General features: G+C 47.0%; 1 protein-coding gene across 1 annotated transcript; it reads left to right on the top strand.

Moving 5' to 3' along the window:
* Nucleotides 1-876: 876 nt before the first annotated feature.
* LOC149372242 (beta-galactosidase-like) lies at nt 877-24,048 on the top strand. Its single transcript, XM_089581853.1, has 17 exons — nt 877-1,135; nt 2,193-2,323; nt 2,747-2,878; nt 5,208-5,371; nt 7,116-7,266; nt 8,155-8,218; nt 9,294-9,388; nt 10,029-10,209; nt 11,542-11,722; nt 13,348-13,391; nt 14,285-14,400; nt 15,048-15,125; nt 15,221-15,307; nt 16,200-16,307; nt 19,908-20,042; nt 20,457-20,696; nt 23,833-24,048. The coding sequence occupies exons 1-17, from the start codon at nt 877-879 to the stop codon at nt 24,046-24,048; spliced, it is 2,382 nt and encodes a 793-aa protein (XP_089437979.1).
* Nucleotides 24,049-24,968: the final 920 nt, after the last annotated feature.

The following is a 24,968-nucleotide window of genomic DNA, read 5'->3' as shown; positions in this document are numbered from 1 at the left end:
TTCTACATTGATGATGTGATCATTTTTGGCAAGACCGCAGAAGAACACCTTTCTAACTTGAAGACCGTGCTGCAAAAAATCAAGAACGCAGGCCTGAAACTAAACAACAAATGCCTCTTCGACGTTCCAGAACTTGCGTTTCTAGGGCATAAGGTTACTGCACATGGTATCTCACCACTTCCAGAGAAAATAGATTCCATAGTTAACACATCAGTGCCAACTGATGTTGCCGCCCTCCGTTCGTTCATGGGTCTCGTAGAATTCTACTTTAAGTTTGTTCCACACTTGGCACAAGTGGTCGAGACTATGAGAATCTTGCTCCGCAAAAATGAGCCGTTCATCTGGTCAACCAAAGCAGACAGCAGTTTCAGGAGGGTTAAGGAAATGCTATCGTCGAGTACAGTCCTCCAGATGTTCGATCCGTCACTTCCAGTCGTTGTGTCGACCGACGCGTCCGACTGTGGACTGGGAGCAGTCCTGCAGCAACAAGGTGGCCACGAGCTCCACACAGTTGCTTTCGCATCTCGTACACTGTCGCCTGAGGAGACGAAATATTCTGTCGGTGAACGAGAAGCACTTGCATGTATTTGGGCATGTGAGCGATGGCACACTTACCTTCGGGGCCGCCATTTCAGAATTCGGACAGACCACCAGGCACTGGTGTCCTTGCTGTCGTCACAAGGAAATGGAAGACGCCCACTCCGAATTGCGCGTTGGAGTGCACGACTGGTTTGCTACAATTTCACTGTTGAATACCACAAGGGGTTCACAAACACAGTAGCAGATGCACTTTCTCGGCTGCCAGCACCTACCTCGGAGGCAGAGATTGCTAAGGAGCAAGAAACTGTCACGCTCATTGAGCTAGCCTGCGTGACAATGGAGAAGTTCAGGCAGGCCCCCCTGGACGACGGTTGCCTGGAAACCATCAAGTCATTCGTGCTGATTTCCTGGCCGCCAAAGAAGTCCATACCAGAAGAAGCGAAACCATTCTTTCCTATTCGGGAAGAACTTTCAATTGTCCATGACCTGCTACTGCGTGCAGAGCGCCTCATTGTTCCGTCCTCTCTCACGGCTCAGATCATCGGCACCGCGCACGAGACACATTCGGGTATCTCGCGCACGAAGGCGCGGCTGCGTGAGCGATTCTCGTGGCCACGAATGGATAAGAAAGTGGACATGGCAATAAAAAACTGCCACATCTGCCTGGAGGCAGATATATCCTCCAACACATCACCAGCACCGTTGCAACCTGTTAAATGGCCTGAGCGACCGTGGCAGAAGCTTGGCCTAGACATTGTTGGTCCTTTGGCGCATGCAGCTTACAACAGCAGATTTGCTGTAACGCTTATTGACTACCATTCTAAATGGCCGGAGGTACATTTTTGCTGCGAAATGTCCACGAGTACCGTGAAAGACTTTTCAACAAGTGTTTTTGCCCGTGAAGGATATCCAGAAGAGATCATTTGTGACAATGGACCTCAGTTCCCTTCGCGTGAATTCATCACCTTCCTGCAAAACAGAGGCATCCGTCTTTCACATTCTTCGGTATACTATCCTCAAGCTAATGGGCAAATAGAGCGGTTCAATTGCACATTGAAAAACTTCATTCAAGTCGCACTCCTCGAAAGACGACCACTCCGGCAGGCAGTCACTGAATGTCTTGCCATTTACCGATGTACTCCGCAGGCCACCACAGGGGTCACCCCAGCAGTTCTGCTGCATGGTAGAATGCCCCGAACCAGGTTGGATGTCGTTGATTTCTCAGCACCAGCATTTGCGGAAGACCCAGCCAAGGAGTTGGCGCGACTCCGTCGAAGGGTCCGGCGTCAACAGCAGAGCACAAGTACTACACGGACAAAAGGAGAGCTGCCAAGAAGACGAAGATAGCCGTAGGCGTCTTTGTTCGTGTCAAGAAGCCGTCCGTTCGTTTCAAGGGAGGTTGCGCCTTTTCTTCACCAACTAAAGTGATCGAGAGGAGGGGACCAGCCTCTTTCCGACTTGGAGACGGCCGTACGTGGAATGCCTCCAAGCTTTCCAGGGTTCCAGAGACGGGCACCTGCGAACCAGGCCAATTTAGTGCCACACCGCAGCCGCGGTCTCCTGGTGTGCCGCAGCCTGTCACGCCGTAGACGCGGTCTCCTGGTGTGCCGCAGCCTGTCACGCCTCAGCCGCGGTCTCCTGGTGTGCCGCAGCCTGCCGTGCTGCAGCCGCCTTCCCCCAGGACGCAGCATATGTCTACGAGCCCGTCACCATCGTCGACAGTGCGACGTTCAACACGAGAGCGCCGGCCACCGGCCTGGCTCCAAGACTATCAGACCTATTAGTTGGCGGTATGACATTGTGTACATAGTCTGTAAATATGTGTAAATAGTACAGTGTGCATGCCTTAGGGTTTTCTTACGTATACTTACTAACAACTAATCACTAAAAATAAGTCGGGAAGGCGGGGGGGGGGGGGGGGTATGTTGTAATCAGTTTCGTTTTCATTTTCAATTCTTTGTTCCCCAGGGGGCGCTTCTGTTCTTTGTTATGTGATTATATGTTTGAGTAAACAGGTTGTGTGCGCATCGGGACGGCTGGAGTCTGACTTCCACTTCGAAAATATCACACATCCCCTTGAGAGGAGGTGCGTAGCTGGAAAAAAAGTAATTTAAAGCTTTTGGGAAATAGTCGGGAGGGTTGGCTTGATAGACTTTAACACAGCGGTCTTCATGGCCGGACACACTACGCACATCCGTTTGTGCAGATGTACCGACCCCATCATTACTGCCCGCCGTTCGTGCGCCGACGCGCGAGGGCCTGCAGGTGGCTGTTGTGCGCCCTGGCCGGAATTTTCCTCGTTTACCTCGTTTTACCCCCCACCTGCACGCCTGAATACGTGAGTACTCATGCCGCGCGTGTGTGGAGGCGTTAACACCGAGAACGATTTTCTCAACTGGCGTACAGTGAACCTTGCTCGCAATGAAGTCGTTCCATTCAAATTATACTTGTGTCATTAGCCCAAACCGGAGCAAAACGAAGGAGGGACGCCCCAGTTCTCTGGCAAACTTTTCCATAAGGGGAGAAGGGGCGATAAGGGCGTCCCTCATAGCCTAAGTCGCTTTGGGACGTTAAACCCCATAAACCAAACCCGAATCTCTCTCGATTCCCAATGTTCAATTTTGTGCTTCGAGAAACCGCCTTGCTTTCTCCTTGCTGCCGTGGAACTCTATTAAGAATCTTTTTTGGCCCTGACCTGTTGTCTGTTTGTGGCCCGGATAAGGGTGCTCTGTTTGTTGCAAACTACTATTTGCACGTATATTTGTAGCATAATTTCGGGCAGTAAATTTGGCATAACGTCTATATTATCCTGACTGCTATACTCGGACACAACTCAAGAACGAAGCGGCAGATGTATCTCAAAGGAGATCCTCCAGCCGATGATGTCGACCGATCTTCATGACGCCGCGGTTAATTCAAATAAGTAGTGGTTAATCCCCTTTCAGCCGCCACTCCCTCCGATGTCACGCTAGTAGGTCTCCCAAGGTTAACTACGACGTCATGAGACTCTGTCGACGATATTGACTGGAGAGCCGGCGGACAGACTAACGCACTTCCTTGGACTATTTTGATCTTGTCGTGAGGAGGTTTACAGTTATAAAACAACGCAAAAAAAAAGGGGGGGGGGGGTGCTGAAGGTAGCGTATCCTGTGCTCCAATATGCCTTGGGCTGTTTACAACCAGTGCTCTTCGTTCTTCTGTACTTTTTTTTTTTCAGTATAGAAATCGGGCACTGCTTTCGGAGTAAAAATTCCCGATTTCAAATAGGGTAGTTGCTGTTCCGCATTTCATGCTTTATTCCCTTGTAGCTTTGACTCGATTGATCATAAGCACTCACTTTGTTTGCTGGGCTTAATATGGTTTCTTTTTTTCAAGAACAAGCTCAAACAGGATACATCGCGCATTGTTTAACAACACACTTTTCCACTGCTGTCCTTCGTTTTTTTTTTTTGTTTTTCCTACAGCCCATTCTTTTTGGTACATGAACATAGACTTAATCAGAATTTTCAGTTTCATGCTAGACGTCCTGAGCTATTTGCACGTTTTTCAGTATCGAAAGTGGCCGAGCGACGTCGCAGCTTCCATCTGGAAATAGTACTGAGATGGAAAGGTGTTGGCTAACGTCTGAAGGTGCTTGATAGAAAACTGCGGATTAGGCATGAAGCTAGTGCTTGCGTTTTGATGGCATGCTTTTAAAAGGTGCAATTAGAACTAATTTTGAAATGAGCCACGGTTTACGTGGCAAGAATTAACGGAGGTTTTCATTCACCGACAATAAAATAAGACCTTCCTGAAGGGGGCTGCTACTAGTTCTCACGTGGTACCTCGACCTGTTTGCAATGGAAACGCGAATTTCAGGTTATGGAGTTCGGCTACAAATCAGGTACAGCTCGAATTTTTTTTGCAGCTGACTGTAGGTTCTAAAATAAGAAAAAAATCAAGGTTTTGCTCGGGAGTGAAAGACCCTGTTGATATGCTGAACAAATATCTAAGCTTTCGTAGTTAAGTCTATCGAAGTTCCATTTATTTTTTAACGAGTTCAATAAATAAGGCTCACTTTTTCTTTATGAAACACCCTCACTAATCACATGGTCGGAATCGAATGTCATCTGAAATTAACTGTCCATTGGTGCCAAAAATACACCGCCAAATTACATGCTGTTTAGCACAAATATTGACGCTAACAGACATGGGAATTTGCGTCAATATTTGCGTCAATATTGACGCAAATATTGACGCATAGCAGATAAAGCTTCCGGCTGATAATGCTTCTACGAATATTACCTGCTAAGCTGAGGCGGTCGGGCTGCTTGCAGCACTGGATTCTCGGCTTCGGCTGAATATGCTGGCAAAAAAAAAAAAAAAAAGGTCTTAATTTCTAGTATTCCCTCACCTCTTTCATTTTACTCCTACACACTGCCCGCTATCCTTTATTTCCGCTGCCCCAGCTCAGGTGCTTCCAGCAGCGATAGCAGATGCCGGGGCTAGCAATAATCTTTTTCCTTCCATTTACCATGTTTAATAAAAGCGCTTCAGTTTGCTTTTTCGTTTTCCGATAAATGAACTGGCGGAGCTGTGTTCGAACGGTTTCCTCCCGTTTTGTGTTACGTCCTAAATGGCACGTCGGCTCCCATTTGAGTTTGACACAGTACTCCTTCTTTTCCCAGGCGAACTTGCCTTTCGCGGCTGATTTCGCCTGCAATTCCTTCCTGATTCGAGGCAAGCCTGTCCAAATAACGTCCGGTGCCATCCACTACTTCAGAGTTCTCCCGGAGTTATGGGAAGACCGCCTCAAGACCATGCAAGCCGCCGGCCTGAACGCGATCGAAACGTAGAGTCCCATCTCTATCTCTGCCAGCGACATAGTAACTCGTGAATTTTCTGTTGTTTTCAAACTTCCCTGGCACCGCAGTGTACGCGGAATGCACTGGCAGGGTATTTAGGAATGATTATTGCTACGAAGCTTGTCCGGATAGTAAAGCACAAAGGCCAGCAAGGATGTGGTAAATTTTTGCCATACGAAAACTTGATTCAGAAGTAGCCGTTCTACATATATTCATTTTTACACACATTTGAAGCCAATATCCAAACAATTGCTTGACTTGAAAATCAGCTTTTGGTGCCGTGGTCATAGAAGTATTTCGCCTACCGTGGTTACTGCACTCTAAACGTTAAGGATTAAAGGGGGAGTAAGCTGTCCTCTATCGCGCTCTCTTTCATACAAGAGAGTGCGCTAGAGGACAGTTTACCCCCTGTTTGCTCCCATATATCTGTGTTCTTGTTTCGAGTGTACGTCATGACTCTTCGAACTCGTTTTCGACGAATAGTTTTCAAGATTTCATCAGATGAACAGACCAATAAAAATAACTGGGTGTCAGGTACGGGCAATGCGGGACGCGCTCTAATATCTTCCAATTGAATCTTGCCAGATGAGATGTGGTGGCGTGCTTGGTATGAACCCGGACGCTGTCATGAAGCAAGTGTACGCCACTTGTCAGCAGTCCCTTCCATTTGCCTTAAATACACTGCTGTAACTGTTGCAAGGTTTCTCAGTATGCAGCAGCGTTAATTATTGTGCCCCGAGGAACGGACTTCGAGTTAATGCAATATTTATCATCGTCATCCGCATATTCGAAAGATTTGCCAAAGAAGGTCATCCGCTTGTTTTCTCGTCGTGAACATCGGCTCTGTCTTTCTCGAATTCACGGCCCCACTTCACTAAAATCTATTCATTCTTAACATCACCATAAACAGCGGAAGTCAGTTTGGGAGTAGCCGCTGATGGTTCGCACTTTACGTGAGTTCAGAAAGCTCATCACGGATCGCACCCTGCATTTGGCAGGAGTCTGGATCAGCGCAGGTATTTGTAAAGTGTGCTACTCGGCCATGCGCTCATGGAGCACTGTGAACCAGAGGGAAGAGGGAAGCCTAAGGTTCAAAGTAGAGAACAGTGGTCTCACCTCTCCATCAGCTTTCTAACTGACCGGGTGGTGCGCGGTGTATTCTTACTTTCCAGACAAGCCTCGTAGCATAAAGCCACACTTCAGATGCAGTGCGCCTTCTTATGGCAGCCTTGTGTCTACTTGCCATTTTTTTCGTTACCTTGTCTTTCGAATCAATTCAGGCAGGATGGCAGACAACTGTCGCTCTCCAGCCGCCGCGGTGGCTCAGTGGGACGCGGGTTCGATCCCGGCCACGGCGGTCGAATTTCGATGGAGGCGAACTTCTAGAGGTCCGTGAACTGTGCGATGTCAGTGCATGTTAAAGAACCCCAGGTGGTCGAAATTTCCGGAGCCCTTCACTACGACGTCTCTCATAGCCTGAGTTGCTTTGGGACGTTAAACCCCATAAACCAAACCAAACTGTCACTCTCCAATTCTAGTTCCAGGCAACCCTAACCGAGCACGTCAGTTTTTAAGATTTATGCCTTTCCCGCTGCCTCCTGGACCGTACCGTAGAGATCCCGGGCCTCCCACTTCAAAGCACTGCTGCGATCAACGTGCAGAGGGCGCTGACGAGCACCTTTCCCGCTTTCACATAATTTGCGACATGTGTGCACGAATATGTTTTCACAGTTACGTCGAATGGAGCAGCCACGAGCCCGAGGAAGGCCGCTTCGACTTCGGAGGGCAGCAGGACATTGTCCGCTTCCTGGGGATCGCCCACAGGCTGGGCTTCATGGTCATCCTCCGGCCTGGACCGTATATCTGCGCTGAACGCGACTTCGTAAGTCGCGCTTAGAGCCTGTTTACAAGTTTGGATGACTGCGCTGCGGGGTAGTAGTAGTAGTAGTAGAAAACATTTATTCACAAAAAGGTAGGATAAAGAGGAGAAAATATAGATTTTGGGTGGAGTACTTATTTCAGGACCCCAATGTCCACCGCTGTTGCTCTTTTTTGGGATATCAGATTAGGCTGGGTCGCCAAAACAGAGCTGAGCAGGGCAGACTCCCACTATTCCTCAGATCGATGATTGTCTAGTTCAGGGGGCTTGGCACCGGAGCAGCCCCATGTTACATGGTATGTTGTTGGAATTCCGCCACACCATGGACAGACTCCGTCATATCTATCGGGGAGATTTATTCGTGTTACATGAGACGAGAAATACCGCCAGCATTGCTTTGATTGTTCAAACAAACGGAACATTCACTGCACTGGTCTCTCTAGCTTCGTTCTACACGAATTCTTGATGTAGCTATTTGAGTTTTCGTGGCGTGGTGCGCACAGCGACGCAAGTAGAAGGACGCTTTGTTCCCCTGTCACCTGTATCTTTATCACGCTTCACCTATAGTGTATTTCCTTGCCCATTTGCTCACTTTGTATTTGACAAGAATAGCCTAAAGTGCATGAAACAATACGTAGAACAGCACACGGCTCGTAGGTGTCTTTTCCGTGCTAAAGCTATCAATTTTGAACTAATGTGTGAGAGGAAACGATGGAAAGGCTAGCTCTGCACATAAAAGGAACTACGAAAAAGCCTTTGAGAACCTCTTGACAAAATCATGCCTCTTTGGATAACATCAGTACATTGCTTCCTGTCCCTTTACAAAAAAAAAAAATTGAACAGGAATAACGACTGGGAAATATTGCTCAAAACAGATATTATTCCTTTCAGGGAGGGCTTCCGTACTGGCTGCTAAGGAATGGCACGTCTATTCGGCTTCGGACCATGGATGAAAGTGGGTACCTGAAACTAACACAGGACATTGTTTTCCGATTTCATGAGTAATTTTAAAGGAGAAAGGAAGGCGGTTATGCAGACCTTGCTCATTCTTTCCTTTCTTTTTTAGATTTGTCACTCAAAGATTAGAGGTGCTATGTATACTGGCTGTGGTGGTCTCGGCGGTCGACTCATGAGTCCGAATTCACGAATTCGAGCCTTACCTCACTGTCAGCATTTCAGTGGAGACGAAACACAAAACCCCCTTTGTATTGAGGCTTTCATGTACCTTAAAGAACCTCACCGAAGTGAATCCGGAGCCCTTCGCTACAGAATGCCGCGCTGCCTACAGTGTTATTATAGCACGTAACCATGCAGTAAGCAATTAACCAGTGAATGAATTACGAAGAATGGAAGTTTTAGACGTCGCTTTTATTAGTCGGTTCAGCTAGACCCACTCGGTTCTTGTAACTTTGCCAAATATTGCTGTTCTAAGCACCACGAAAAACATTACAAGTTCACATTGAACAACGCTGTCTCTATTCTCGGATGGTGTGTGCTCATAACGTTACCAGCCGACAGACAGTGGCAAAAAAAAAAAAAAAACGAGCAAGCGAGGCAACTTCACGGCGTTTGCCTGTGCACCATTGTGATTATTGTCAGCGCACATCCCGAGTCTGCATTTCCATCCCGCTCCTTAAATAGATAAGACTTAATTAAGACTTTCTCTGGAAGCGCCCCCTGCGCATAGCCGTGTTCACTAGACTCTAGTGCACACTGCCAGAGACTAGTGCGCGGTGTTTCGAGGACCGCTGGCGTCGGTGGACGGTTGAGTTTAGCGACTCAGCGGATGTCAGAATCAAAGAACAAAAAAAAAAAATAATGCGCGCGTTGATGAGACACTTGCAAGTGTACCCTGCCGTAAATGCTTATACGCTCTGTAAACAATACCAGTTGCTAACAAAGTCGAATAAGACTGACCATCAGTGGGTTCGAGCTTTCTGACCTGTGAGGGCTTATAGAGGGCTTATAGCACTCGCCCACGGTAAAGAGACAGATGTCTTTACACTTTGCTATTTTGCACTTTACCGCAGAATACCTTTTCTACGCGGATCGTTATTTGAAAAAGGTGTACGAGAAAGTGAGACCACTTCTTATCAGCAATGGCGGACCAATCATCATGGTGCAGGTAGGCATGCATGCATATATCTCTCAACAATCCAGTGTAACGCCTTGTGAGCTAAAAAAGAAAAATAAGGAATGATGGAAAGAGTTGGAACCTGACAGATTTAAATAATTTTATTCAAAGCTTCTGAGAAACGTGCTGCAGTTTAGCATAAATGTACTTGTAACTGTACCGAAATTCTACGAAGCTGGCTGGCCGTCTTGTTACTGATCGTGTAAGCGGTGTCGTCTTTGCATACAACACAGTTACAGTCGCGCTGCAAGCACAGTCGCTGATCAGGGCTTGAGTTTGCTGTTGATGTGGCCTTGTTTGCCTGCGATTAGTTTCTCGAAGCTCGAGTTACTTTACCACGTGACCCGCCGCGGTGGCTCAGTGGCTACGGCGTTCGGTTGCTGGCCCAAAAGACGCGGGTTCTATCCCGGCCGCGGCGGCTGAATTTCGATGTAGGCGAAAATCTAGAGGCCCGTGTAGTGTGCGATGTCAGTGCACGTTAAAGAACCCCAGGTGGTTGAAATTTCCGGAGCCCTTCACTACGGCGTCCCTCATAGCCTTAGTCGCTTTAGGACGTTAAACCTCACTAAATCAATAAATCAAAAATCCTTTACCACGTAGGTGCTGCCCGCGAGTGCGCCCTCTCTTGCAGGTGGAGAACGAGTACGGCAGCTACAGCTCGTGCGACTCGGCCTACATGGCGCACCTTAGGGACCTGGCGTGGGCGAAGCTGGGCCAAGACGTGACCCTCTTCACGGCGGACAACAACAATGACGACTCGCTCAAGTGCGGCGCCGTGCCGGGAACGCTCACCACGGTCAACTTCGGCACCGGTGAGCATCGAGCCGGCGGGTTGTACTTTGGCGCTACCTTTTTCCTTTGCGCTATTCGCCCCGAGTTTGCTGAATATCGTTCATCAAATATAAGAGCTGCTTTCAATGTTCAGGATGGTGATAAGAGAGCATAAAAAAGTAAGAAACTGTGCTCGAGTTACTTCAGCGCTTGCCTAAATTTTAAGAAAACGACTCTACGATTTTACTTTTTCATTATTGCCCTTGACCAGCGCACCTCTTTGTGCTCTTGCGATTTAAGTTTTTGCTGTAGAAATTAAATGAAGAGGCTGCACCAAAAGCTGTGCGTAATGCGCTCGGACGGGTCCTCGCTGCTGGTGACGTCAGTGGACATGTGGCCTCACGCGATTGACATGACTCGACCACGTGATGAGTTACGCCTACGACCTCGCCGCTTACGCGTCAAGCCTCTAACAGCTTCGCTGTAAAAGAAAGTTTACAAGGATTTAACAGCGCGAGCTCAGTTTCGCTGCATGCATATTGTCACGCACAGATGTGTGACGCCCAGATCGTCCAAATTGTGCGTAAGACATGTATTTAGGTTTGCTTGACAAAAAGTTCTTCGCCTCCCAGGCTTCTTGCCCGATTGTCTGTTGTCACTATATAACGCTGATGAACACGGAATAATTTAATCCGGCTACGTACGCACAACGAGGCTCATTTGCTTGTTTTATGTTGCATTTAATTACTTGATTAATGACTGATTAATGAATTTGTAGGCCCAACAGCTACACCTGGCCAAACGAGCCACGCCACAGCCGAGGAGTTCGGCTTAATTTCGACCCTTTGGGTTCTTTAAAAAATGCAAGGGGTCTAGTTCATGTGGCATCGGGCTTCTTTGCAATAGCGAAACGGGCGAGTTGGTGAAACATACTTGAAGAAAACAGCGCAAGAAACGAGGAGGGAAAGAAAGAAAAAACAGGACCAGGGCTAAGTAGCAGCCCTGGTCCTGTTGTTTCCTTTCTGTCCGTCCTCGTTTCTTGCGCTGTTTTCTTTGCTATGACAACACGAGAAACAAAAGCGGCTAAAGCAAAAGACAGGACGGTATCGATTCCTGTCGTGCTTCGTCTACGCCGTTTACAAAGAAACCTTACCTGACGTGCACCTGAGTTCTCAGCACAAGGCATTTTCTCATTTAATCTCCTCGAAATGACATCGCAGCCGCCGTGGATGCTGCGATGTTCGCATATACCACGAAACCCGGCGGCATAGCCACTGAGATACGCCGTCACGTAGAGCCGCCCGAATCAGAGCAGCAGCATGGAATGGATGCGAATTAGCACACACTGCGCCATCTTTCGTGCACAAGTGCAGGCGTGGATCCCAGGAATCCGTTCGCTCGCAAGCGACGCCGCCAGAAGGCGGGACCACTCATGAACTCCGAGATGTACACGGGCTGGCTGGACCACTGGGGCCATCAGCACCAAGTGGTGAACGCCTCCCTCCTGGCACACAGGATCCGCGCCGTGCTCGCCATGAAGGCCTCCTTCAACCTGTCAGTATTATTAGTATTTTCCTCTACGTTCCGGAAGGATAAACGTTGCCGAAGAGGCCCTGCACCAGTGTCGTCAGAACGTTCCCCCGTTTCCTTCTACCGTAGACGCCCTTCGCGGTATTAGTCAACGTGGATTTCGTGCCGGTGCATTTTTGAAAAAGCAGTTGTGAAAGAAAAGTCGCTGCCCAAGTTCTTCCGACTAGCCTAGAATCAGGAGCAGCTCCAGGCGTACAATTCCGGAAGCGAAAGTAAAAAACCGACAAGGAAGGCGCAGCTTTGATAAAGGGGATATTTAACGGCTACCTTGAAGCTTATTCCACTTCGCAGGGCCGCTATCTTCATATCCTCATTTTGTCTTCTTCTCCTTTCATTTTAGGGGTCAATGGACACTTTTCCTCCCCCCCCCCCCCCCCCCCCCCCTTTGTTCCCCTCCCAAAGTGTAAGGTAGCCTGCTGGGCATAGCCTGCTTGACCTCTCTGCCTTTCCGACATTCTGTTTTTTTCTCTCTCTATCCTTTCATTTCCTCTCCTGTATATTGCTTTTCCATTCTCCACTCGTTCCTTTTCCTTGCTCTTCTGTTCCTCCTCCTTCTTCATTATCATTGCAATCACAGTTAAAGCCGCTGCAAGACAGATTCTTCTGAGGTGCATCTGCAATCTGATATGTAGAGCAACACTCTTAAGAGGCCGAAAGTGGCCCATACGGCCCTTATGTGCGCGTACGTTTTTTAAGTGATAACATCGGGGAAAAAAAAGTGTCGTAGGTCATAAAATTTGCCCATTGGCTAGAGGGAAGCATGTAACGTCATCAGAGCAGAAATTTTTCATTGGCTGGAGGGAAATGAGTCAGCAGAGCGGATAATTCCTATTGCTTGGAGGGAAGTGACGTCAACGGACAGGAAGTGACGCCGCTTTTGATATAGGCACCAAAAACTTCTAATGCTATCGCATTGTCAAGATATCAGGCAATTAGGTGTCCCAGTGAACATTTATTTTTTCTGTACCGGTTCCAACGATACTAACCATGTAGTGTTAAAACGATGCTGACACAAGGAATTGCCTTTGCTGAACGCCCGCGTTTTCGTCGCAGAATTGTAGCCACCGTGCTCGTTGCATGCTTATTCTAGGCAGCAGTGAATGTAAGCACACTCAAACAGTTAAGCGTTTCACCAATGCATGCCCGTCACTGCTTGCGAGATGTTGAGTGTACACAACGTACGAGCACAGGCTTTGAAAGCGGGGACCACAGCATTTTTGTTACGCTGATGGGATTTTTAGGGGCACGACTCTCCTGACATCGGCCGGCGTGTCGTAAAGAATAACGTCGAAGTTTTTGGCGTTGGGCTTGGACGTGTGGATGATTTTTCTGTGATTACTGCGAGGTTACAAAACTGGAAGTAAAGCCGCTCACTTTCGGACGCATGCGTTAAAGCTCCACGGTATCCTTGGAGCTGCAATGTGAAGCCCGAGGTGTGAAATAGTTTTTGTGAGCTCATGGCCTTGCCATGGGCACTGCAAGACACAAATTGCTGTAGGTTGCGCTTTTTCGTTTGTAGTAACTAATTTTCTTGCTTGCCAAGATTAATAGACAGTTCGGCCAAAATATGTTCAACCTTGGCACTGCAGGTATATGTTTCACGGTGGAACAAATTTTGGATTCAAAACTGGCGGTAAGAACATTTTCCTTGCTCTTCCCTTTTTTTCCATAATTTTAAATTTTTATTTCGTTTATTTTTTCAATGTGAGAACAGCGGAAATACCAGGGCGAGGGGTTAGCGAAGCGCACGCTTGAGCGGCCTTCTATCAAATGCACTTAATTAGCACGTGCTCTGCTGTAGGTAAATCCTCTGGTATAACACAACCTGTGCTTTTATAGTTGGAGCTTGTTAAGCACGGCTGAACGAGCAGAAAGAAATAAAACAAAAGTCACTCTTTGTGTTACTTTTCTATCAGAAATACTTGCCTGTATTTTCACCTGCTAAAACAGAGTACAATAAAAAAAATACAAAAAAGTATGCTTCGGCAATCCTAATTATTGACTCTACAAGCTTGAGCGACAAGCATGGCCCAACGTAATCTCTACAGGTTCAGGTTATTCCTGGCATAATGATGGCTTATCTGCCAGTTCTCTTTTTTTTTTACATAAAGTTTGCTGATTGCTTCGGAATGTATACATGAATATTAATTAACAAAATCAGTGCGTAGTGCGTTATTTTAATCCACCTTGCAACTCAAAACAACGTGAGCAGTCCAACAAGATGTCCGCAGGCAGCAAGCTTTGTATAACAAAAATACGAACGGATGATTCAGCCACTTTGTTCTTTGGAAAGCCAACGGGCTGCATGCCTACACATAAGGCTTAGCACTGCTATAGCCAACTGGCGCGCGTGCACATAGCGCCAACATTGGTATTTGAGTGCTGTCGATGGTCTCTTTGCTCCAGTCACGTTTCGTCGAATGGCTGCTCTACATAATACGCGTTGATTCAGATGGAGGCTAGAGCAAGTAATGAAAGAATATAAATATGTGACGCTGCTGATCTCACGTCTCTGTAAATGTATAGCCAACATGGAAAACGGATTCCGGCCTCAACCCACCAGCTACGACTACGATGCACCCATCAACGAAGCTGGCGACGCCACGCCTAAGTTAACGGCAATCCGTGTCGTCATCGGTGAGGTAGGAGCCCGCTGGGCCGTTTTCACCAAAACACTGCGGCATTGCGGGCGCTCGAACTTGTGTCAACTCGTAATGAACGACCGAATTCGTAAAACCTGCGTGCTTGCGAGGCGTTATATAGTGACGGACAGATGAAGGCGCACTGGCTGCTCACAAAAAAAAAAAAAGAGAGAGAGAGAGGAAAAGGGGGTGGGGGGAGAGGTGTGTTCGCTGGAATTGTTGGCATAATTTTCTGAAAGGCATCGAGAAACCTTTCAGATTGGACCTCATGCACTCGGGTAAAATTCTTTTTTACTACAGCAAATTAACTGCGCGAAAGGTGTTAGGGCGCAAAAAGGGAACATACTTGATGAATACGTACGAATACGTTCGCCGTGCACATTTCTCTTCACCCTTTTTGTTTTCCAGCAGGTCATTTGTCAGTTGTCATGCACCATGCACTCAGCGAACGAGTACTGTTTGGACATTTTCACCGCCATATTTCACGCATATCGGCACCATTGCGATGTGTGTGCTTATTATCACCACGTCCCTGTATGTTTCTTACTGCCCGCTTACATTGGGATGCCTTCCAGTGATCCACTAGTCGATGGCACATGGTCGCTAGTCGTTACATGGCTCTCAGATGATGCGTCTGTCTCTTCCAGTTCTTCCCGGACCGGGCGAAGGGACCCATTCCAGCGCCAAAGCAGAAGATGGCCCTCGGAAGGTTGGCCTTAAAACGCGTAAGCTCAGCATATTTTTCCATTTACCTAGCTGCTAATAGCTGACGGGTCTAGAAGAAAGCTCGCTGGAAGTAAAAAGCTGCATCACCTTGCAGATGTTCGGCCTCAAGGAGATGCGACAACTGATGCACCATCTGACCGTGAAGTCGCCCTACCCGCTGACTTTCGAGAAAGCTGGCCACGTAAGGACTTGTCGACAGCGGCTTTGCGACTGCCTGCGTGCATGCCTGTTGTTGGCTTGTTATCAAAAAGCGCTCGATATTCAAACGGATTTAAGATGTGCGAACTGCTCCGTGGTTAGGATATGCAGTGCGCGTTCATAATTTACAGCAGCAGCAAATCGTGGCAGAGCTTCTTGCGGACAGTAGCACACTGGGCACTGCTCAGTATTGTCGATGAAAGACAGCGGCGACACCAAGAACATCGACACTTATAATACTAATGTCACTAATTTTTACAACATCCGGCAACGTTAAAAAACACCGCACTACCGGAAGCAACATATAGTGGGGTGGGTGAAATAAAAGGATAAAAAATAATAGCCCCTGTCTGCATACCGGAAACAACAATGTGAATGAGAAGTTTTGGCATCATGATCGTGGGACTCTGGTTTGTGTGGTCAAACGGCCCCATGGGCGTGATGGCAAAATGCGAAGAGCCAAAAAAAAAAAAAAATTCAGTAGCCTCATGCGTTTGCACTATCGAAGTACTTTTTGTCCCGTGCAGCCAAAGTAAGTTGTGGGCGCACACAACTTGCGCTACTAAGGCGGAAATGCTGTGCTGCCGCCGACCAATGTTGCGGCCGTTGTGGTGTCTACAGGTGTTTTATATCTTAGAGTCTTTTCGAAGTGCACAAGCACTTATACCGAAGTCGTGTGCCAACAATAATAAAATGTTCGGGATCATCAAATCAGCATTTCTAAACAGCTGATCAGTCAAAACTAAAATGGTCGATTTGCTGTGTGAGTATCGCTGCGGATTGATGGTTAGCTATTAAACTGCTTTCTTCTGCATATACTTCAGCGCCGTTACCCTGCTACGCGCTGAGTACATCACTGATTTTCTTTCTTCCAGGGTTATGGCTACATGCTGTACGAAACTCGGCTCAGTTTTCACGCGGTGGCACCTTCGCTACTGAAACTTCACGGCGTTCGGGACCGCGGCTACGTCTACCTAGACGATGTATGTACACCGTCGGCTGCAAACAACAATATACACCTTGATTTCAATGCTCACACAGATTTTCTTCCTTGTCAAACCATGCCTTGTAGCTCGCAGCTCGCAGCTTGCTTCTGTAATCGTTCATTTTACGTCGGGGTGCTCCTCTTGGGCTTCGTTGCTAAATGCTTTAAACTAAAGGAAGACAGAGTATAGATGCTACAAGTGAAAAGAAAGACATGCTGCGGACGCTGCTGTCAAGTGGAAGCATTGTATATTTTTTTCATGTATACATGAAAAAAATGGCGCATGTCCAGAGGCGCCATTCTAATATATTGGAATGACGCATCTGGACATGCGCCATTCGATTCGAATGGCGCGTATATCAGTTATGGCGCATAATTGAATGGCGCATATATTTGATTGCTCTACTTATAAATCAAGCAGATCAAAGCAAACCAAATTCTTCATCATCAACATCAAGGGTGCTGAGTGACGTAGGTAAAAGCCTCTAAATTGGCTTTGTTAGGTGTACGACCCTTTATTACATTGCAGCATGGTATTCAGCAAATAATCAAATTTTTATTAAGTTACAAATACAAAATTGTGAAATATAAATATAAATACATTGAAAATGTAGGGAAACCAGGCGAAAGAGCGCAGTTCATAGAAGACACGGAATAACAACTTCAGAATGAAATAGAAACTACAGTCCATAACACTCTATGGACTCCGTAAAGTGCATGATCGAAGGAGGGGTCAAATATGAGAAATATAAACAAATATGACTGTCTAAGAAAATGTAAGTGCAAAAATACAACTTCAAAACAGATGCGTCAAAACAAAGAAAGAGATAGATACATGTATTTACTTAAGTGTGAAGGCAGAAGATAACGCAGGATTTCAAGCCCTTAGTTTTTCCTTAATTGTGGAATTTCTCAGGTTACCACGTGCCGAGTAGTACGAAGATTTCTGTTTAGCTTTACGGCAACAATATTACTGAGTGCATAATTATGTCCTTTCACAGTGGCTTCGTAGCGTCCTAACAAGTGGTCTTCCTAGTTGTCCGGGGGACGAAGAAACTTTAGCTGGCTATAAACGGGTTATTTGTGATTATCAAATGGAATATGTATGATCGTGCGCATTGCTGTTTTATAGAATGTGAAGTTTATATATATTTTAAAACGTTTGGTTTATGGCTAATGGGGGTTTAACGTCCCAAAGCTATGAGGGACGCCGTAGTGGAGGGCTCCGGAATTTCGACCACCTGGGGTGCTTTAACGTGCACCGACATCGCACAGTACACGGGCCTCTAGAATTTCGCCTCCATCGAAATTCGACCGCCGCGGCCGGGATCGAACCCGTGTCTTTCGGGTCAGCAGCCGAGCGCCCTAACCACTGAGCCACCGCGGCGGCTAAAGGCGCCATGCTAGATGACAGTGGCTTACGCTGGATAAATAGGGTTCATTACACGTTAGAAGCTTACCGCGTTTTGTCAAGTGAAATCGTAATTTTGAAAGAATACCTGAAACGCGAGAAAACTTTTGTTGCCATTGCCTGTACATGCTAGCTCCGTATCATGTGCTCATCAAAGATCGCGCCAAGGCATTTAACCAAAGATATTTGAACAACTTAATCGTTCAGTTCAAAAACGGGTATCTGGTGAAGTTTACTTTATTTAGGTCTGAAGAAAACTTCTTTGCCTTCTTTTATATTTGTATCAGTGAATTCGCGGGACTCTAGGATTATAATTCTGATTGCTTGCTTCGCGGCATTAATTACGTCAACTTGGTTTGAGCCTGTAAGGTAGCGATACTGTTGTCAGTGATGACGAACTTTACTGCTAATGTTAATGAGGTAATTAATGTAAAGGCAGAACAACAGAGGTTCCAAGACACTCCTCAGCTGTGCGAATTGGCTTCGTGTCAAAGTGTTTATTATTGATATGAACCAACAATAACAATCGCCAATTTTTAATGGTTAAACACTATTATATGGAGTGCTATAAATTGTTGACCACTAATAATAATCAGTATTAATTGAGTAGTCCTTGTCCAAATGTCTTTTTAGTTCACAGGGGCTACATCTGTGCTTTGTTTTTTTGTTTTTTTTTTTTTGTCCAGAGCACGCAATGCCGACGAAATATCGGAGAAAGATCAGTCGCTTAAATCTTCATAAGGTACATCACAATAATCTAGCGAATGTTTTATTTAATCTCCATAACACGTTTCTCTTTGCATTGATCATCGTCATAAGGTTAGCATCGAAAAGTGTGGTACGAAATGCATATTAATAGTGCGAAAGCAATACTTCACGAGGTCTAACCGGCTTGCCGAGTTTGTGTGAAGCGTGACCTTGAGGGTCACTTTGGACAAACCACAAATAAAATAAATACTGCCTAGACTGGGATTAGAGCCCGTGGCGGCGCGAACATGAGCTTCGCTGGCCACTGCACGACAACTTTAGGCTATCACTGCAGCCGATCACGCCTCGTGTTAAAATGCAACACACTCGCGTCCTTGTGTTCATCAAGTAATACTACTATCGAAATAATATACACACTGTGACGCTATGCATTGCACATCGTCTTTGTCAGCTAACTAATACTACTATCGAACTAATATCGTCGGCAGACGTGCCGACGACTCAGCAAAGCAAAACCGTAAGCCAACCAGGCTAAACACATGCTTACGCACGTCCACTCGGTTTAACTACGTTCAAACCCTACCACTTTTTGCAATCCTCCCTTTCTCGCCCGTCCGTCTACTGCAACTATTTTTCTACCCATGTGGCAGTCACTAAAGATAATCAACGCTTTCGCTATGCTTCAGCTAACATTCGACATTCCGGAGCAAGTTGAATATGATTTGCAACTATACTGACTGTGGTTAATTTTCATTTTCTTAAAACGTACTGTCCTCGCAATAAATTTTGTCCGGGGTTAAAATATACATGTAAATACAATAAAAAACTATCCATTTATCTTTGAGCACTTCATGCATGGATGAGGAGAACAAGTATGCTGGTGGTGCGAATTCGTTTACTGTGGCTGAAATGTATCGCTCTATGGAGTGTATATAGGGAGCTCAAGGTTAACCTGGAGTGCCCTGACGGTCACTTGCGGATACAGTAGGAAATCGTCATCACACCGCAGCTTTTGAACGTCCTGGGCGATACTTGGGTGGATGTGCAGCCTTGCAAGGCACTTTTCTTACATAACAGACACAACGCAACAGAAGCACAGGATGCACGAGATTCAGTAACTAACTTCGCCATCTGCAATCGGATTCCGCTTGTTCTGCTCTGCCGCGCATTGCCCGTGTGCTAACAAACATTTTCAAAAAGTTTGCTGTCGGTCTGCTTAATGCAAGCCCCGGTTAGTCCAATCCTATCAAGCTGGCGAGGATGCTTAATTCAGCGAAAAATATAAAACTGCGTTGCGTTCAATGCCGTTGAGGTAAAAAGTTAGACCGATAACGCATATAGCGCGGTGAATCGCATAGTTGCGCTAGTTTTATAACCTAAGCTTATCGCCTTATCATTCTATATTCAGTTGTGCGCGCAGTGTAAACAGCGTCCGATGCGTTAGTAAACTTTTATGGTTGTCATGTTCTTTGCTTTCAGAGCCTCAGAGGCATTGTTTCCCGGACGGACGGTGTTTTCGATGTTTTTATTGAAGCCAAGGCACAGCAGACCCTTTCGATACTCGTGGAGAACCAAGGACGAATTAACTTCGGGGATTTTATCGCTGACCCCAAGGTCAGTCTGGGCGCTTGTGCGCCTTAAGTACAAGCTATTCTTCCCCAGCACCGTCATCGTCATCACCACCACAATCATCATCATGATCCAACCTACATACACTCTAGTACAAAGGCATCTCCCATCGTCCTGCACCAGCAGTGGCCTTCTCATCCAAACAGGTTTATCCTGTGATTTCTCCGCCTCCCTTTCTTTTGCCCCCTACTGCATTTCGATACCTTCAGTATACCCTCTGTTACCCGAACAGAGCGCACATTACCTTTCTTTTGCTTTACATGTATGACTAGGGTTCAATTCCTCCTCATGATATCAGCTAGGGCATCATTAATGAACCCTCCCACCGCCATCTTCTCTGCTCTCTTTCGGGCCCTTAACGTTACCGCACGTGTTTCGTGCCCTGCATGCTCATTACAGGGTATTGTGGAGAACGTGACCTTGGATGAGCGGACCCTGACCAATTGGAAGATGGTGCCTATAGACCTGTCCAAAGGCAATTGGCTGCGAGATATCGGAGCGCTTGAGAAAATTCGCCGCCAGGCCGGCAGCTCTGTCCACATTCATAGCGACGGGCTGTCGGTGTACGCGACCACCTTCGCGCTGCCCGAGCACCAGGCAGCGCACGACAGCTTCCTGCGGCTGAGCCACTGGACGAAGGTGACTACAGCTACCGCAAATGCTCACGAAGTGGCTGGCGTGGAAAGTGGCTCTGTCGCGTCGCACAAATTTCTTCGCAGCTTATTTTCTTGTTGCACGGTGTAATAGATAGCAAACGAATGGCTTGCTTGCGGCAAATTTCGAGAGTAGACGTATCTGTACGCGTGAATGCCTGATCAACTTGCGTCAAGTATTAAAAGAAACAGCTAGCTCTCGACATAGTCTGGTTACAGAAGTACCTACACGACTCTCGCCAGCCGTTTCCCGTGTATATCCAAACCGTGACAGCTTTTGTGGCACAGTCCTGGGGTCGTTAGCCGCGAGAAAATAGAACCCGCACCGACCACCTCGTTTGCACGTGAGGAGAGGACAACTCTTTTATGAGCTCACTGCCAAGAAATAGAGAGGAAGGGGATTGAAAGTATGGGTCGTACTATGTAGTATGTATGAACAAGGACTGGAACTACTTGAACATGGCATAACCTATTATGTATCTGTGTTATTCAGCCCACTAGAAATGTTTAGATTTTTTTTTGCATACTGCAGCAGAAAAGAGAAAAATATAAAACAAAGAAGGAACTAAGACGAGGACGAAGTTTCTCCGACAACCAAAATATTTGAAACTCCCGCGTTTTTGTGCCAGAGAATTTAAGGATATCATAACCGCCTTGTTATCTCAATTTTTTTTTTTTGCCCTCCTAGTGCGTCGCGCAAAAACACAACTAATTTCTTCGGTAGTGCCCCAGATGCCGTGCTGATGGACACATTGCTCGCCATATTCTCGCGTTGTCCACGCTTCTAATGCCTCGCGAGTTAGCTTGCCTTATTTTTTTTTTTTTCAGTACTTGCATAGCATGAAGTTTCTGAGGGGCACGAGCGTTTTTTTGCGTTATTTTGCATTTTTTTGCAGTGCATTGCAAAGTTGGTTCCCGGCGCCCCTGCTAGTAATGATGCACGCTGTCATGTCCAATCACTGGCTGTTCTACGTAATGCTTTCCACAGGACAGGAAAATAAGATATACAACTCCTTGAACTCATTCAGAGTACACTGTTTGTTGTGCGGTCTGGAATTTTGATTTTTTTTTTCTCTTTCACATTGACTCGCGCACACATGCTTCTTGCCTTATTAGTCGCCGTGCAGGTGATCCGAACGCTGTGCCACTTACCAGTCTTAAGGTTGTGGGTCAGTCCATGAACGTACGGAATAACCACGAAATCCTCGTCATTCATCGCTGCTTCAGGCCTGCATTCTGTTTCTCTGACCCGGTTAATCTTCTGCACAAGGCTTTCTGCTGTGCCACATAAAAGCATCATTCTAGGGAATCCTGCTTCCGCAAGCGTAATGTTGTGCCGCTGGAAGCCTTGCTACATCTGATGTTGACACGAATTGTTCAGAGCAGATTGCAAACGCTTTCCCCCAGTTCCTGTCCTTACCGTCTTTGAGTGGTTAGACTTGAAAGAGAGAAACTGCTTGTTAGCTCGTGCATTGTGTATCCAACAAGTGTGCCAAGAGGGAAATCAAGGCATAAACCAAGGAAGTGCAATGAGCAATGGTAAGACGAATTTGAGCTCAAGGCTGCTTCGTTGAGAGGTGGCCAGTGCGATGTCCGAGTTCTTCGGTTTCGTTTAACTTCTCCGGTTTATATACGTGCATAGTAGGGATCTTCCTGTAAGTCGACGACTTCCTAATGCAATGCGCCACCCTCGTCCGCTATGAACGTGGGTGGCGCTGGTGCACTCTCTAAAGGTTGGGTTACACCCTCTATAAATACCCCGGAAAGCAGAAGATTGAACAATCGGCGCCATAGCTCAGTTGGTCGAGCATTTTTCACGAAATTCGGAGATCGTGGCTTCGGATCTTACCGATGGCAGGTGATTGTTTCTTCTTATGCTTTCTAATCACTTGCCTTTCAGCCGTAGAATAATTACACTATTAATTTCCTATTCATTACCGCTACAAACTAAAAAAAATAAAATATAGAAGTAATCCCCTATGCTTTCCTTGGTGTCGCTGACTGTTGATTTCCTTCATTTGTATGTGTCATCACGAGCCTCTCATTTTCCTACCTTTGTGGTTGGTTGTTTGGTTTGGTTTTTGAGAAAAGGAAATGACGCGGTATCTGTCTCACAGCTCAGTGGACACCTGAACCGCATTCTAAAACAGCGCACACAAGACAAGGACGACGGAAAGAAACGTACAACACCAGCGTTGACAGCGAACTTCGGTCCCAGTTCGAGCAGTTTCCCTTCCGCATGATGCGCGCCGTGTACTCGAACTGGGACCCAAGTTCGCCGTCAACGCTCGTGTTGTACGTTCCTTTCCGTCGTCCTTGTCTTGTCTGCGCTGTTCTAGAATGAGTACCTGCCAACTCGCCCAGGCTTCAACTCTGGAACTGAACCGCGCCGTAAGGGCTGCTCTCTATTCTGATACAGACAGTACCGGTAGACAGCAGCATAAGGATTGCATTCTATTTTCATCACCGGGAATGCTTGGAACATTCCAGACACCAGTCTCTTACACTGACCTTACACTGTGTTAAGCGGGCCGCTCCTCTAGCGGTTTGTAAAAGATACCAGTATGTCACAGCACTGCCCCCCCCCCCCCTCCAAAAAGTGGGAACTTACTGCTGACTGTACCAATGTGGCAACGCGCGAAACTATTAGGTTAGCCAAACGGAGACAGTGTTGATGAGGGACTTTTTACGGTCAGTTCAGATATTTTAACTAGACACACTGCAAGTGTAGCGCACAGCAAAATGGCAGTCTACCTGGTAAAACGAAGTATGACGCAAAAAGTGTCGTCTGCGATGTGACTTCACTTACCTGCTTCCGTCGTCTTGTCAGTGACTGCGGCGCGTCAAAATTTTTTGAACCCGTGCGACTGTTACCTCAGCATGCTTGCTTGCTCGGTGACGTCACGGCATAGTCGATCTCATCGCGATTTAAACCGCTTGCAATAAATGACGATACAAGTGTAAGATTGAGAGCGCTTTCGCTGGTTATCCGCCGCATGCTTGAGCTACTGCTTCTTACAAAAAAAGAAAAAGAAAACTGAAAAAAAAAAACAGCGAGAACCGTTAGTCTTCTTATTTGTGCATGATAGTTACCATGCATGCGGTTCTTGTCCATTTTTCAGGGCGTTGCTTTCCTGAACGGCTTCAACCTGGGCCGCTACTGGACCCCCGCTGGCCCACAGAAGACGCTGTACGTGCCTGGGGTGCTCTTCAAGCAGAAAGACAACATCCTAATAGTTATGGAGCTCGAAGTTACCCGCTCCGCGACGGCCGAATACTGCAGCGTGGAGTTTGTGGCCGAGCCTATTATCAACGCCTCCGTCCGCTGGCCGCTCTAATAAAGCGTCGCTACTCTCTGCGGCAGCTTGGCAGATTGCCTCCCGGCTGGTATACCTGTGCACTGGTTCCCCACTTCTCGCCGTCGTTTTTTTTCTATGTGTTAAAGCACCATTTGTTGTACGATGCGGTTTAGTGAATAAACAGGCAGGAACAGAAGACAAAGCACACGATATGATTATCTGACCAGCCGCAATGGCTAAGTAGATTTGGCGTGGCTGTTAATCCCGAGGTCGCGGGTACGATCTCGGCCGCAGCTGCCGCGAAATACAAAAACGCCAATGTGTTGTGCGATGTCAGCGTTAGTTAATAGAACCTCAGATGGTGTAAATTAATCAGCAGCCAGCTGTCCACTACCGCGTCCCTCATAGCCTGTGTGTCGCTTCGTGACGTTAAACCCCACAATTTACAGTCGGCCACCGTAGTGGCGCAGTGTTATGGTGCTTGGCGGCTGACTTGAAAGACGCGGGTCGATCCCTGCCGCGACGGTCGAATGTCGATGGAGCGGAAATTCGAGGCCCGTGTACTGCGTGCACGTTAAAGAACCCCAGGTGGCCACCGCGGTGGCTCAGTGGTTATGGTGCTCGGCGGCTGACCCGGAAGACGCGGGTTCGATCCCGGCCGCGGCGGTTGAATTTCTGTGGAGGTGAAATTCTAGAGGCCCCTGTACTGTGCGATGTCAATGCACGTTAAAGAACCCCAGGTGGTCGAAATTACCGGAGTCCTTCACTACAGCGTTTCTCATAGCCTGAGTCGCTTTGGAACGTTAAACCCCATAAACCAACAATCAACCGAAATTATCCGGAGCCCTTCTATACGGCGTCCCTCATAGCCCAGGTTGCTCTATGACGTTAACCAACATAAACCAGACTGAACAAAGAAATGTACGATTAAGGACGATTACTTTTTACAGCTGCTGATC

The sequence above is a fragment of the Amblyomma mixtum genome, chromosome 1, assembly GCF_055824585.1.
Source record: "Amblyomma mixtum isolate Tamu chromosome 1, ASM5582458v1, whole genome shotgun sequence".
In the NCBI taxonomy this organism is placed as follows: Eukaryota; Metazoa; Arthropoda; class Arachnida; order Ixodida; family Ixodidae; genus Amblyomma; species Amblyomma mixtum.
This window is presented reverse-complemented; position numbering and strand designations above follow the sequence as displayed.